The sequence below is a fragment of the Ascidiella aspersa genome, chromosome 9 (assembly GCF_963924565.1).
Source record: "Ascidiella aspersa chromosome 9, kaAscAspe10.2, whole genome shotgun sequence".
NCBI classification, from domain to species: Eukaryota; Metazoa; Chordata; class Ascidiacea; order Phlebobranchia; family Ascidiidae; genus Ascidiella; species Ascidiella aspersa.
In genome coordinates, this window is record NC_139455.1 from 26,405,719 (window position 1) to 26,420,373 (window position 14,655).

The following is a 14,655-nucleotide window of genomic DNA, read 5'->3' on the forward strand; positions in this document are numbered from 1 at the left end:
GAGACATCTAGTGGCCGGTTGCCCCCGATCCGACTCCGTAAACTCAACCCCGCCACAGTCACGTGAGATAAAAGCCCCTAAACCGCTACACATTAAGTTTGCATGGCTACACTTTTCATTTAGGGGATTACCCTTGTAAGCTTACTAACAAAAGGCAAAAATCGGCAAAAGTTTTAATTTCTTTTTTAAGTGAAATATTTGAAGTTTAGCAAATCGTGTTTTGATTTATTTGTATGATCCAGGTTTAAGTTTCTTATTTGGTGCTTTAAATATCGTGTATATTGGTCAAATTCCCTCAACCTATTGCTTTACATCTGCACAGCTTCAACATCGAAGAAAGATTGTGTTTTATAACAAAGTGTACTATATATAAGCTGTTAATATCAGGCATAGTAATACCCAAAAACAGCTCCTCTGGTAATTGTAATGGTTAACCAACGTTTGGCAAACTTTTTAAGTCGCCTTCTTTAGGTTGAATGGCGCTAAACGCTTTAATTGCTAGAGGATTTTTATTTCTATAATACTGTGTGCTTTAACTTATAGAAAAGTTCCGGTAGTAGGACTGCTGTATTGACGAAGCATTTCTACTCTTTTGTTTCCAAATTAATTTCAAAACATGTCGAGCGATCAATTTTAGAGTTTTAAGAACCTATAAATTTTCTTTAAAAAGTTTTTTGAATGTCTTTAAAATTAATTCCAGTGAAAAGTGCGACATTCTAAAAAAATGCTAACTTTGAATGAAATGTATTTTAAACCACACATTGCAATATTTCGACTAACTCTTAGTTGTTGTTGCAGCAATGGCGCCGTTAGTGGTATGGACGCCCGCATGCTTTCTTATCATGGGGGAACTCCCCCGCGTCTGTCCCACCCGCCAACACAAGGTGGCGCTATGTTCACTGCCAGGAACCATGGCCATCTTGGCCCAGGAGGTCACACCGGTCTGGGTCTCAGCGTCGGACAAATACAACCTGGACAGGTTAGTAGAGTTCAAGTTTGTTTGTAAGTTGGTAGAAAGGTTCTTATTTCTAACCTGGATTGGTTGCTTTTAGAAAGGATTTATAAGTGTAAGTTTTTTTTCTAAACAAGTTTAACAATTACTTATAATGTACGTAAATCTATTTTGCAAACATAATCTTTCTCAAGGGATTTTTAATCTTAATTGGATCTTGCAGGTTTGTTGGAATCAGTCAAAGGTTGACATTGCGTCATAACAAAAGTATTATTAGTGTTCGAAATATTCGTTTTAAAATAATTAAGAAGAGGTTTGTAGCTATACAAGATTTTCTAATAAAGCAAACAACTTATATAAAATACACTAAACTTTTTGTAGAGTTGACACAAAAAATAACAGGATCTTTCTCTTTATTCAGTTCGCCCAAGCTTGGCTTCCTAACGGTGAGATGATGGTTCAACAAAATCAGCAGGTGATTATATTACAACATTCTTTGTATATGGCCGTATTTGTCTAATTCTAAATAGAGAAATCAGGTGGCACTGTATAAAGACAAATTGTATTTGATTCTCGACAAGCTTTCGCACAACCGTGCTTCATCAAGATTTCTACTTTGACCTGATGAAGCACGGTTGTGCCAAAGCTTGTCGAGAATCAAATACAATTTGTCTTTATACAGTGCCACCTGATTTCTCTATTACAACATTGTTATACAACATTATTATTATTACAACATTATTATACCTTACCTAAGTTTTTAGTTTGAACATAATTTAAAACCGTTCAGCCGACCATAGGAAACACCTTGCTTTGAGTAATATCGCCCGACACTTTGTATCGTTCGTCCGATCGATATTCACCCCCAACTTTCTTTGTTTAGTTCCATCACCCGAACCTCTCACAAATGGCGTCCCTTCGAAGTCTGGGGGTGCCCGACCAATCTATCCGGACCATCAGGGTCGACAGCGCCAACGAACAAAGAAGGTGAGAGACAAGTCCCTACTGTCACGGATTAACTTACAAGCAACATTATTTATTTAAACATTAAAAAGTTAAGATTCCAAAGGTTTAAACTCGGTTGAGTTACCATGACGTCACTTACCAAATATACGTCATAAACACTCCCTAATGACGTAACAATGTCGTTTAGATACCACGAAGCGATGATGCAGCAGAATATTCGCCCGATGCATCCACAACAACAAGTCTACATGCAACCGTCGCCACAGGTAACCATTGTCACGTAACAACCGACTATCGGTGACGTCATAAAGATTTTTGTGACATTTGGCGGTCATAACAAAATTCACTTTTAAAAAAGCACTGCGTAGTATTGGTAAAGTTTAATTGTACAGTGTGCAACTGTACACTGCCCTGGCTTTATGGCTTTATGGCTTTATAACAAAATTTAAAGAACACTACAAAAATAGAGCACTACTTTAATTTTAGGACTCTCAACAGATACAATTTCCGCAAATCATGAATTATTCGGGCAAAAGATATGTTTTATCCAACATTGGTCGTTATAAGTTTCAATAAGATCTTAAAATATCTTAGGATTAAAGTTAACAGGAGAGCCAAATGTTGTAGATGGACATGCCTCATTATAAATGTTCGCTAGGCAAGTGAGGCGCAGCATAGGCTACAATGTTCTCATATTGTTGTTGTCCGGATTTAGCGTGGTTTAAAACTAACTTGTGTTTTGTTGCAGCAAACCCTGATGTACAACCCGACACCACGTGACATCCAAGGTCACCTTGACAAGTTCCCGACCCCTCCCAGCCACACGATGTCGCCCTCGTCTGAACTTTCACCTCCTTCCATGCCCCAGGCAATCAACAAGCATTTACACGTGAGTAGGCCTGTTATAGCAACAACTAGTATTGCAGGAAATGACGTGTTTTAATTTTTTTCTCTAAACAAAGTTTGTTTGCCAACATCGCAGTGAAGTTATCCTTAAAACTTTATTGCCCCTCGAACCCCAAAACTAGTGGCTCCCAACCATGGGTCTTTTGAAAAATGTTGCAGGGGGTACACGAGTGCATTTAAATTTTTATTATGAGGCAACATTCATTGATTGGAACGTTTCACATTTAGTCATTTTAAATTAATTTGACAGTTGACTGCCACATGCATTACATTCAGTACTTCCTAGTTTAATATGATTGGTTTAGTTCATTTTTCAAATATAGGTCTCTATAACCCAAACATTTTTACAAGATGACAGTGTCTAGCAAATGTTTTAAACCACTAACCCTTTATTTTTCTTGCAGCCTGAAACGAACTACGAGACTCCGAGCCCAGATTCCCCCGAGCATTGGTCGAGCTCTCCCAGGAGCACTTCTGATTGGTCGGAAGCTGGGATGCGCAGCCCTACTGACACGGGGACACACCCCCACCACACCCACCCACAGAGGTGCTTCCCAAACCCCGCCCACGGGAAGCTGCAAGTCGCCTGAGCACTTTTGACGTCACAAGTATATTGTCGCGAACATGTGTGAGGAGAGAATGACGTCACCGATGACGAAGACAACGGTTTCCATGGAAACAATAACTTTTGTTTGCTTGTTATTATCCTATGTTGGGAAATCCCCATTATTTTGGCGCCCTTTTCCTTGCCTATTCATTCCACTAGAGGGCGCCGAGCGTGCCTTTATAACGTCATTATGGACCAAATATTTGTAAAAACTTTTTTACTAAAATCAACTTTTTATAAGATTTTTTTGTATTTCATCATTGATTTCACACAAACCCGGTCTGTTTGTTCATTATGACGTCACATTGTTTTAAATGAGTTCACGAATGAAGGCGATTGTTATAATTTATGGTGTTCAGTATTTTGTGGAGCGAGTGTTGTATAATTGAGATTTCTTTGTTTTTTTTCTTTTTTCTTCAAGATTCTTCCATGGCTTTCACTTCCGGGGTTTCCCCGCGTTTTTATCCAGAAGCCACGATTTACACTTCTTCCCTTTTCCACTTTCGTTTGTTGTGTAACAATGAAGCTATTGTTGAAGCGGTTATATTTGGAACAAAGTGATTGTCCAACCCATTGTTATGTAAATATGTCGTTGTGCTCATTTAATAAAAGCACTCTGTAACCCAGAAAAGTTGTGGCTTTATTGAGGTGGTTCCAAACACGACCTACCGGGTAATTTTATGGCAGTGTTTGTGAAATTACAATATTAATAGTTTATTAAAATACGACAATTTCTTGAAGTTCGCTACAGTTTTCGTTTAACAAAGTTTGTTGGCTCCTGGTTTATGTTTTAGTTCCTTCTAGTAATGTCTCATCAAAGTGGAAATTAGATTTGTCAGAAGAAACTTGTTTTTTATTCCAGCGATAATTCCACACGAGACAGATTCAGAAACAATCAGGCTAGCGCATACGTCACAATACAATCAATAGTGACGCCACAATTAGATCAATTATGACGTCACAATGAGATTAGTAGTGATGGACAAGTGAGCGATCCGTCGACTTTGGCGAGTTCTGAGAGATCGCATTCGAACTTGTTCGGGACCGAAAGTTGCTCGTAAACCTGTAAAACACGTCATCAGTAGGAACACACGTCATCGGTAGAAACATACGTCATCAGTAACAACATACGTCATCAGTAACAACATACGTCATCAGTAACAACACACGTCATCAGTAACAACATACGTCATCAGTAACAACAAACGTCATCAGTAACAACACACGTCATCGGTAGCAACACACGTTATCAGTAACAAAATACGTCATCAGTAAAAACACACGTCATCGGTAGAAACACACGTCATCGGTAACAACACACGTCATCAGTAGCAACACGCGTCATCGGTAGGATGTCTGATACTTGGTTACCAAGATTTCAGCGTAAATCAGTTTTCTGCTTAATAACCCAGAACAAATAATTTTGTTCGTTTCAATTTCGTCAATTTTGCTTAATTCGCCGTGGTAATGACGTCATTTGAGGTCGGATTACGATGTTTTTTGCCTAAAATTTAGGGCATCGACAAATATCGGACACCCTTAGTCGAATGACGTAACTGTGACGTACCTGTTTAGCTTCAGGGGGGTAAATAATTGCTGCCCCCTTTTCTGTGACGCAATAAACGCAGTTTGCGAACCTCATCTGACCTTTGACCTCGATGAACTCGTATTTTCCGGTGGAAAGAGATTTTATGTTCTGGAAAAAAGTTCTGGTTGGGATCGAACAGCTCATGTTTGCCCGGTCACTTTTTAATCTTGCAAGCATGACAGATGGACACGAAAAAAAAACGTAATATTTACGAATATTGTCTTTTGTGAACTTTAAACCCTTTCTTTACTTTTTTCGAAGAAAGGACTACAAAGTTTACTGCAGTTTAGTATTTCGCTGTATTTTACAAATCTGACAGTATATCACACCGGTTCACACTTGTTGTTTTTTTCAATGACGTCATAAAATTGTTATAAACTAATGTGATGTTTCGCCCTTCTAACGTTACTTCATATTTACAACAAGTTAAATGATCAAGCCTCATTTAGGCACCCCAGGGCCCACACCCCCCATTCACCTGGTAAATCGCCCGCGTCTTTTCATTCTCCACCGACACCAGCAGTTTTCCCGGCTCGGCCAAAGTACAGACGCTCTTAAGATGTAGGACCCCGGGGACTGGAACCGATACGACGGGGATTGGGGACGCCATTTCCCGCAGAACTTGGTGGCCTGCTTTGTTGCTTCGGGACGAAAGACCAACCAGGATCTCACCGCCTTATAAAACCAATCAGGAGATGGTTTAAGTCACGAGTCGGCAACCTTTTTCTAGTCGCGGGCCAAAACCAAACTCAGAAAGGTCTCTGCGGGCCGCACAAATGTTAACTAAGAATTGTTTTATTAAAATGTTACAACAACTGTGTCAATCAGGCGGGCTCGTATATTTTATTGCACTTAAACACGTGTTTAATTACATTTAAGTTCGGTTTAAAATTCGAGTTCACACGTCGTCATCCATACTTCTTATGAAAAGTGTAATAAAACTACTTTGAGGGAACGTGATAACATTTAAAGTTAATCTAGCTCAATGTTTATTAACCGTTTTAAGTCAAGGCGCACCTGGCAAGCAAAGCGAGCGCGATTTTTTAAAGGGTATACATATATGCAGTGTTTTTTTTTAAGGTGTTTTGGGGGGCCGTTACATTTTGAGCGCTGCTCGAATCTCAGTTCATTTTTACTCGGTTTTTGCCTGTTTTGAGAGAACTTTCCAGCTCAGTGTTTGTATGTTCTTTAATACCCGATATTTTGGACAAACAGCATCGCGATCCGATCTGCTATGACGTCATTACTATGCTCAAACTAGAGCAAATTAGATGAATTCATAACGTTTAGAGTTAATTTTTCTCAGAATATCAGGTCAATTTTTCTTTCAAAAAAATGTGGATATAAAATGTTGTTTCGGCTTTATTAATCGAAAAAAGCATGAATTCACAAAACATTATGGTGAACTCAATGAAACTGTTGTTTGAATTAAAATTTTATCAAAATTAGTTTATGTTTTCATCCGACAAAAATAAACAATAAATAACCGTGTTTCATCTTTATTAAGGTCAAGGCCGTAGTTTAGTTAGCAGCACACAAAGCAAAAACTGATGCTTTGTTAAATATAATTCCGCCAAATTACTGAACTTTAAAGATAATTAAATTAAATCAAGAAGAATAACGTTTACAAATGTTGCTAAAATTAACTTTATTTTTTCGGCAATCTCTTAACTTCCGCAAAGCGAACAATAGTTGCTTGTGACGTAACAATCAACGGTGAACACGCTTTTTGGAATGAAACTAGAACTAAATAAGAAGCTTAGTTGTTGCTAAAAAGTTTTATTAGCTGAAGTGTAAATTACTGCTGGTAACTTACTGCGCCGTTTAATTGCAAGGGAAGAGCTCGTGAAAATGTTTACTTTTAACAACACGACAAAAGTGTTCATTCAACTTGTTATTAGGTTGTTAGTTTGGCTGGATGTAGTTTTATTAATTGTTTTAGTGGCGCTGGTCTAGAATCCTACCACAGATCTAAAATCAACGCACAAAATTGGAGTTAGGGTGCGGGTTAGCGTTCGGGTGTGGGTGGGTCAAGTATTATTATATTCTTTGTTTAATAATAATACTTGACCCACCTTAACCCAAACGCTAACCCGCACCCTAACCCAAATGGTGTTTCGTTGTGGTAGGATTCTAGACCAGCGCCGTTTTAGTTAATGAGTCGTCACTTGAGAAAGTTTATTTAGTTAATATGCTCTTTATCAAAAAGACCTGTTGCTTTGCTGTCATGTATAGGATTAAAGTTGCAACCGGTAACTATCAACGGTGTAACTTGTAACTGTATTGCTGTAGTTATCAAGTTAATTGCAAATTATAAAACATTTTAGTAGTTTATATGCTTTGTGTTCATTTGCGATGTTGCCAGAGTTGCTTTTTGTAATTAGTTTGGCAAATTTCCTTGCGTAGATGTTTGCGTATGAAGTAATATTTGCGGTTTTGTATAATAAGCTGTAGATGACTAAACTAAAGTTACGATTTGCCAGCTCCGGTAACATTTTTCCCATTTCTCCACAGAACATTTAAAAAAACAAAAATGAATTTTCAAAAACAAAACTTGAGGCAACAGAAAATGCAAAACCGCCAGGGGAATCCCCTGATGAGACCCCATCCCCTGCAACCTGGGGGCAGGGAAACCCCCTTTTACCCCACCAGGAACCCAGTGGCGCCAATGTTACCCCGGTTACCACCAAAACTACCCGGACACCGGTGAGTGGTTCACACTTTACACTTAGACGTGATAAAGCAGGGTTTCATGATTAAAATACTTAAAATGTAAAAGGTGTGCGTTGTATTCAACTTAAGGGGACGTTACTACCAAATTTAATTGTTTTTTTTAATGTTTTTGTTGATCTAGTCTAGAATTACAATTTAACGTTCATTTTAAATATGTTATCACTTTTTCAGAATTATAACTCCTTTCTACTTTAATTTCAACTTTGGAAGGCACTTTTTAAATCCAAAAATATAGTGCTTATTTATGCGATAATTCGTTTGTTTTTGTAGGAAATGCGAATTTCGCTCTCAACGTTGATTTCGCCAATCTGTTTATTGGACGGATCTGTGACGTAATAATGATATACGTTCTGGAACTTCAGGTTACCCCATTTTGGGGGATACCCCTCAATACTTTCCAGGTCTTCACTTCGGGGAATTCCCGGACCACAGATGTCTCATCCGATGCCGAAGTTACGTTCCATGAGACGACCGACGTATGATCAGATGAGCTTACCGGTCTCTCATCCGATAATTCTCCCGATCCCTCATCCGTTCCAACCACTCTATCCGATGAGAGAAGCGATGTCTGCTCCGAATTTGGCGCCGACCTCTCATCCGGTTAAAACCCCCAAGCCTAGCTCTCATCCGGTGAAACAACGTATGACTCATCCGAACTTAGCACGAAGGTGTCATCCAATCAAGGAGCACTCATCGGATTTGCTCCGGAGTTCAAGGTCACTTTCAAGGTCATCTACTGCGGTAAGTCCTTTTTTCTATTTAATTTGCGTTTAAGTAAATTGACTGGTTATCTAATTTCATCCTTAAAACCATGAAAGGCTGAGTCGAGTTGATTACGCCATGCTTACGTCACCGAGTTAGTGCGCATGCGCAGTAGCAAGTTAGGAACCAATAAGGCCACAAACTGTAAATTGTACAGATGGAACAGCATTTGGTTGAATATTTTCCAACCATGTATTGTGGGTGGATGAGTTATACGACACCCCTTATGAATGAATTGCTTAATATCCACGTTATTTTAGTTGAATCGAGTTTATTTTAACCGACTTCCAAGTTGAAACCAGCACGGTTGCCTCTGACCTTAAACTATACCAAACTACAAAGCCCAGATGAATGAATGAAAGACACACAAACATATGTGTTTAATAACATCTGTGATCTAGCCCCTCGGAAGTTGCTTTGTGACCAACGATTACGGCTTCCCCCAGTGTGAAGTTGATTGTACTAACAAAATATGCAAGTATTGGCGCATGGTTGTTTCTCGACTCGCTCCCTTCTGAGCCTGCATAGCTCAGTTGGTAGAGCGACGGTCCCGGCTTGACCGGAGGTCGTGAGTTCGAACCTCACTGCAGGCCAGTTATTTTTCTGGCTTGCTCTGCTTGCATCGTAGATCGACAGATTCGGCGAGTCTGCGATGGCTTTTCGGTGTACAAAGCCCAGACGAGGTACTTTGCATCCAGGTGTGGCGTCCAGTGCCATCCGTCCCCTACTGTCGCTTCTGTTGGTCAAACCGTGAGGTTCTCGAGCTGTGCACTGGTCACGTGGTCAGGGATGACGCCAACGTGGTCACGTGCCCAGTGTTGAGGAGGTGAGACTCGACTTGGTCAAAATCTTTACTGACAGGTTCGCCACAAAGTACTTCAATCTTTAGCCGATCGTCGTTCAATTGATTTGCGTATTGAAAAAGCCAAATTGTGTTAGTATGAAGGCACCGGTGTCTATATTATTATGATTATGACTTAATCATTGGTCAGTTCTACTTAACTTAGTATTAAGTAGAATAATAAACCTAGCCGCTGATATTATTCCTAATAGCTACAGTAGGTCAGTGCTACTTGAGCAGGCTGATCACAGTATACGGCTAATATTCCATTGCTTAGTAAAACGTGTGGTGCAATCCTGTTTCGTTTGATATGGTGTTGTTACTCTGTCTGTATGTGCTCGTAGGTACGTGTGTCGTCATTGTGGGGCCACGGGGGACAACGCACACACAGACAGCTACTGCAGGTTCAGTCCAGTTAAGAGGTCCTACAAGTCACTACTTGGAACCCCAACCATGTCTTCGGGCAAGAAGAGGGACGTTGTTGAGCATTAATTGGACGCCATTTATGGTCGCAGGCATTTCTTTTCATTTCAGTTCTTTTCTTATTTTAAATGCATTTTGTTTTGGAGAATTGTGTCTCAAAATATCGTGATTTCATTTCGTAGATGTAGTTTTAAAGTTCTATTGTAATTTCTTAGAATAAAGTTTCATTTTTTTCATTCAGTTTTCAGTGCTTCAAACGTTCTTTTATCCAGAAGAATATTTTCAAACTTAGGTAAGGATGCCCGATAATATCGGATCGGAGCCGATATCCGATAACAAAGTAATATAAAAATTATATTAATTTATTCATGGTTTGTCACCAAATGCAGCGATTCCACCTTAAAAGCTAAATTTATCAATAAACCAATAGTTTGACCATGATAATAGCTTGTCGCATCGGACGGTGATACTTTTCCCTAAAATGACTAGTCTAGATTTTTGCCAACAACCCCCAATTACCCACCTGTGAATAGCACATCTCCTCCGTCCAAAACCGCCCTCTCATCCACTTCACTCATCACCAACATCTCGAGTTCGGGGATTCCCCGCAATGCCTTCTGCATCTCGTACCTCTGCGAAACAACGTGAGTGTCCGATAATATCGAGATCGGGGGGATGCCAGAGATTTAGGGGGTTTTGTGGGAGTGGAGCGAACATAGCTCACTCCTGGAAAAAGTGTGGTTGTTATGTTGCGGGGTGAATAGTTCCAACACAAGGGGTTTTAAACTTTTTAAAGGCAGACCACAGGATATTCTTTGGTTCGCGTGGACGAGGGTCGGCATGAAGTTTTCCAAAGATGACGTCATAAATACCTCAATTTGTAAGCTGTTATTCAATCCAAACCTTACCAAGCGTTGTCGGGTACTTTTGTGTGTTACCGACACACCTGGGATGCTGCTTTAGCAAAGCAACTCAAATTTATTCCCAATAGGCTTAATTCCATTATATTACAATATCGACCCACAGCGTTCAGGTTATCCCGGTGCAAAGGGGGTCCACCTCCCCCTAAATGCTGCGCGTTTTCGAAGTGAATCGTTTATTGTTTTATTAATAATATTACGATCCTTTCGAAGAGTTGATCGACTATTTTTCCTTATCATAAAATGCGGATTGTAAGGTAACTTGTTGTGCATTGTCACATAATTAAAATGCCCTTCTGGCACACCACTGTACTCTGTTAGGGGGACACACCCCAACACACCCACCTCGTTCCTCCTACTGTGGTGTCCCGTATTAGTGATGAGAGCTTTCCTCCCAACAACTACAGCAATATCCTCCACGAAAACACAATCAGGGAGTTGCTCGTCAGCTTCAAGCACCAACACTTTCAACTTGAGGTCGTCCCTGGGATGTGAGCGGGATTATATAAACATACACACACGAAAAGGACCGCAGAAATTGCTTCATATACGGTGGCACCCCAAAATGATGAATACCCTGATTAACAATTACGAACAAGGACTGACTAATATTCAACGAAAAAATTGTTTTCAATAGCTATTTTCAAAAAAATACAAATATAATGCATGGCAATTGAGCCACCCAAATAAAAAGCGTCGTAAATAATACAACGAATTACAACGAATTATCAGCTAACGAAATTAGCATTTTATAGAGTTCTTATCCTCATATTTGGCGTGTGTAGGGTCAGTTGTATACAACTGTCCAAAACTGACCTGAATATCTTGAGGTATTCCTCCCACTGTTGCCTCGCTTTCACGCAATCAACAATCCCGTCTACGTCACTACGCAGAGCTTGTGACGACAGAGAATCGGGGATTCTCCGCATTACAACCGTCTTGCAATTAAACGAATCACTCATTTTACTAAATTTGTGCAAAATATCTGAAGGATATGAGAGCAAGTTGAAATGTGATATGTTAGATGCACTAACCTGTCGTTCTCAACAATTTGCCCTCTGCTCATGTTTCAAGATAGTGCGTCACTAAACGTCACAAGAAAGGTCTCTAAGTCATAATGAAAACCACAAATTTTAGTTTAACTGGCTAATAATTAAAATATTAAATGTTTGTCGCCTCCGAAGACTGCTCCATGACTCAGAAAGTGGTCGAGGGCCACAGTTTAGAAACTCTGCATTATTCAACGCTACAGCTTGTGCAATGTATTATTATTTTATTTGTCGTCAAACTAAACTCTCTATCGGACCACCCTATCTGTATTTTAGACGCTTGCGTTTTGCGAACTAGTAATTGAATTATTTCCTGTTTATTTTAACGCTCAGCATATTGCTAACTGTTGTTTCTCGTGAAACCACTTTCAGGAACAAATTTATTAAGTTTAAATAACTACTACCATATTCATTTAGTTGAATTTGTAAACCTTCGCCTCTGCTTATAGCGTGTTAAGTTGCTGGTGGTTCAATATTCACAAACCAGTTCAAACTTAACAATGCTGAAGTCTAGAGCTCCAAACTTTGCTTCATTGATCACAAGTGCTTGAAAGTTACTCGGGCGTGAAAGTTCAACTAAATGTAGGTTGTGTTTGTTTAGCTCTGCTGTTTGCAAGACCAACACCTGCGCAACTGTAACACGATCATTCCCAAGGCGCAACTGACATTCGCAACCTCACCAATGGTTAGTTAGCATAAGTTTGTCGCAAACTGTCACTGACCCACGTGCTTAGAGACCCATGTTACGTGCTTAGCTATAGGTGACCTTGTGTTGACCTCCAACCAACCAAGCTCGCCTTGTTCAAACCAAGCACTTTGTTTAACTTCTGCTTGCTGTGGGTGACGAGGCACAATTAACGATCGCTGCGGGCCAAGGGTTCTCGTTTGGGGGACACCAGGAGTAAAAGCACAACAATTTTGACCCATAATAAAAAACACTATTAGCAAAGCATTTATGACTAGCTATTCATGCTCAAAAAAAAAACAATGACACATAATGCGATGTTCGCAACTTGTAATTATTTAGAATAAATAAAAAATACATTTAAAGAATTGTTTTTACAAAATTAGTGTATTTTTAACAAATATTAAACACTGAAACTTGTGACATCCATCTTTAATGAAAACATTTTGTATTTGATTTTCTGATCACAGTCAGAAGTGAACTTATTCCGAAACATATCAACTTTAAAAAAATCACACAACACTTGAAGCAGTTGGGTTAAATAAGTCCAAATTGATAAACAAATGTTTCCAACAATTTTTAAATATGCATATTAAAAAACTTGAAGCATATTTTGACATTTGTTTAGTTCATCACAAGTGATGAATAAAAACTAGGTAAAAAATATACTTTGTTGCTAGACACCACAAATTAAGCACAAGATAATTGCATACAAGTAATTCACTGTGAATTGTTTAAAACCAGTGACACCAGTACAACCAGATGTAGCAGTCACTTAATGCTAGAGGTTAATATGAACTTTTGCTACCAGGCATAATGCCAGTTATACAACTTCTGGCTGATATTTGTGCTCCAGCCCTGGGACACCTCGGTTAATGTCCAGTGTTCAGTGAGTTTTTATTGGCTTTGCATAAACAGGTTCCATTATGTGATTAAAAAGTAAGAAAACAAATGCCAGGACGAGGAACAACAACCCCACAGCGAGGATTGCGTAACGTAGGATGAACAAATTGTCGATAATCTCAACGGTTGCTTGCGCGTTCGTGTCCGCTGTTGGTATGACAACAAGAATAACAATCGTCAGAATTGAGAGGAAGAAAAATGTGAGTGAAACGATCTTCAGCGTCCCGGAGACTCTTGCGAAGATGAGACACGAAAGTAAGGCGAGGAGAATCAAAATACCAACAATCCAAATCCCGATTCCAACTCCGAGCCAAAGAACCATTGTGGCAAATTGATTTAATTAAAAATCACCTTGAAAAATAGAATTAAAACATGATTTATTAGTAAAATAAACTACATCTAAAAAATGCACTGCATTTTGCTAAAAATAAAAAAGTGTAGCAATAAAATGAGCATTATAACAATAGTGTAAACATGACCACTTAATGGCAGCATATAAATTGCACATAAGTATATTAATTCCAAACACTTGTGTCTTAATATGCTGCAAAGCAGGTTAGCAGAGGTTCAACAAACTGTGATTCTTGGTACCATCTTTCATAATTATTCAACGATAAATTGCTGGATGCCTAATGGTCGTGGGACAAAAGTGTAATTGAAGTACTTCATAACATGGTTTAAGAGTAATTCGTATTTCAACAATAAACTTGATTATGTAATAAACAAGTTAATAAATGATTGAAAAAAAAGAATTCACAAGTTATTGCTGTAGAAAAATTACATAATTCACATAAGAGTTGAACACATAATTATATCATTAATTTTGATTCTTTGTAATTTCGCCAAGCAAGTTGGATAACAGCGGCAGAATAATTAATTTGCCGTGTTTGATTTTTCCGAGTCGTTATACATTCTTCAATTTCAGTTTGAAGAGCTTGATTTTCGATTAAAATTTGTCCTTCGGCCACTTGCTCGATTTGTTTTTGATTTCTTCTTTCTTCATCTCTCTGAAAACTTTCGTAAAGTTTATCGAGATATATTTTTCTTCCAAGATGGCCGCGGAAATGTTTCTGAATGCAAACTGCAGCTTTTATTTCTGGGGTATTTTTATTCGCAGAACCAGGTCTGTCCCCAGAAACTCGCTTCGCTATCGAGGGGGATACCCTGGCCATAAGTTCCAGGTTTCGGCCCATTCTGGAATCCCACATGACGTCATAATCTGGTTGCGTCAGATCTGGGGGGTCCAAGTTGAGATCTTCGAATAAATTAAATGTGCAAACTTTGTTGTTCTCATTTTCTTTATTTGGTAAGCCATTACGG

At 39.0% G+C, this 14,655-nt stretch overlaps 3 protein-coding genes across 3 annotated transcripts in view; 1 reads left to right on the forward strand and 2 right to left on the reverse strand.

The window, feature by feature from the left end:
* Window positions 1-4,055, forward strand: part of LOC146134704 (uncharacterized) — a 37,702-nt gene extending 33,647 nt beyond the window's left edge. The window contains exons 45-50 of the mRNA XM_083397131.1: window positions 799-979; window positions 1,374-1,427; window positions 1,836-1,939; window positions 2,106-2,184; window positions 2,667-2,807; window positions 3,229-4,055. Coding sequence (XP_083253257.1) covers window positions 799-979; window positions 1,374-1,427; window positions 1,836-1,939; window positions 2,106-2,184; window positions 2,667-2,807; window positions 3,229-3,414 — 745 coding nt within the window. The 3' untranslated portion in view covers window positions 3,415-4,055. The remainder of the gene's footprint in view (window positions 1-798; window positions 980-1,373; window positions 1,428-1,835; window positions 1,940-2,105; window positions 2,185-2,666; window positions 2,808-3,228) is intronic.
* A 280-nt stretch (window positions 4,056-4,335) lies between these two features.
* LOC146134705 (N(G),N(G)-dimethylarginine dimethylaminohydrolase 1-like) lies at window positions 4,336-11,646 on the reverse strand. Its single transcript, XM_083397509.1, has 6 exons — window positions 11,515-11,646; window positions 11,044-11,182; window positions 10,302-10,410; window positions 5,498-5,694; window positions 4,999-5,127; window positions 4,336-4,494 (listed from the first exon to the last, which is right to left on the reverse strand). Exons 1-6 carry the CDS (start codon window positions 11,625-11,627, stop codon window positions 4,390-4,392), a joined length of 792 nt encoding a protein of 263 aa, XP_083253635.1. The 5' UTR covers window positions 11,628-11,646; the 3' UTR covers window positions 4,336-4,389.
* A 1,099-nt stretch (window positions 11,647-12,745) lies between these two features.
* Window positions 12,746-14,144, reverse strand: LOC146134706 (transmembrane protein 218-like). The gene has a single exon (XM_083397284.1). It carries the CDS (start codon window positions 13,655-13,657, stop codon window positions 13,319-13,321), a length of 339 nt encoding a protein of 112 aa, XP_083253410.1. The 5' UTR covers window positions 13,658-14,144; the 3' UTR covers window positions 12,746-13,318.
* Window positions 14,145-14,655: the final 511 nt, after the last annotated feature.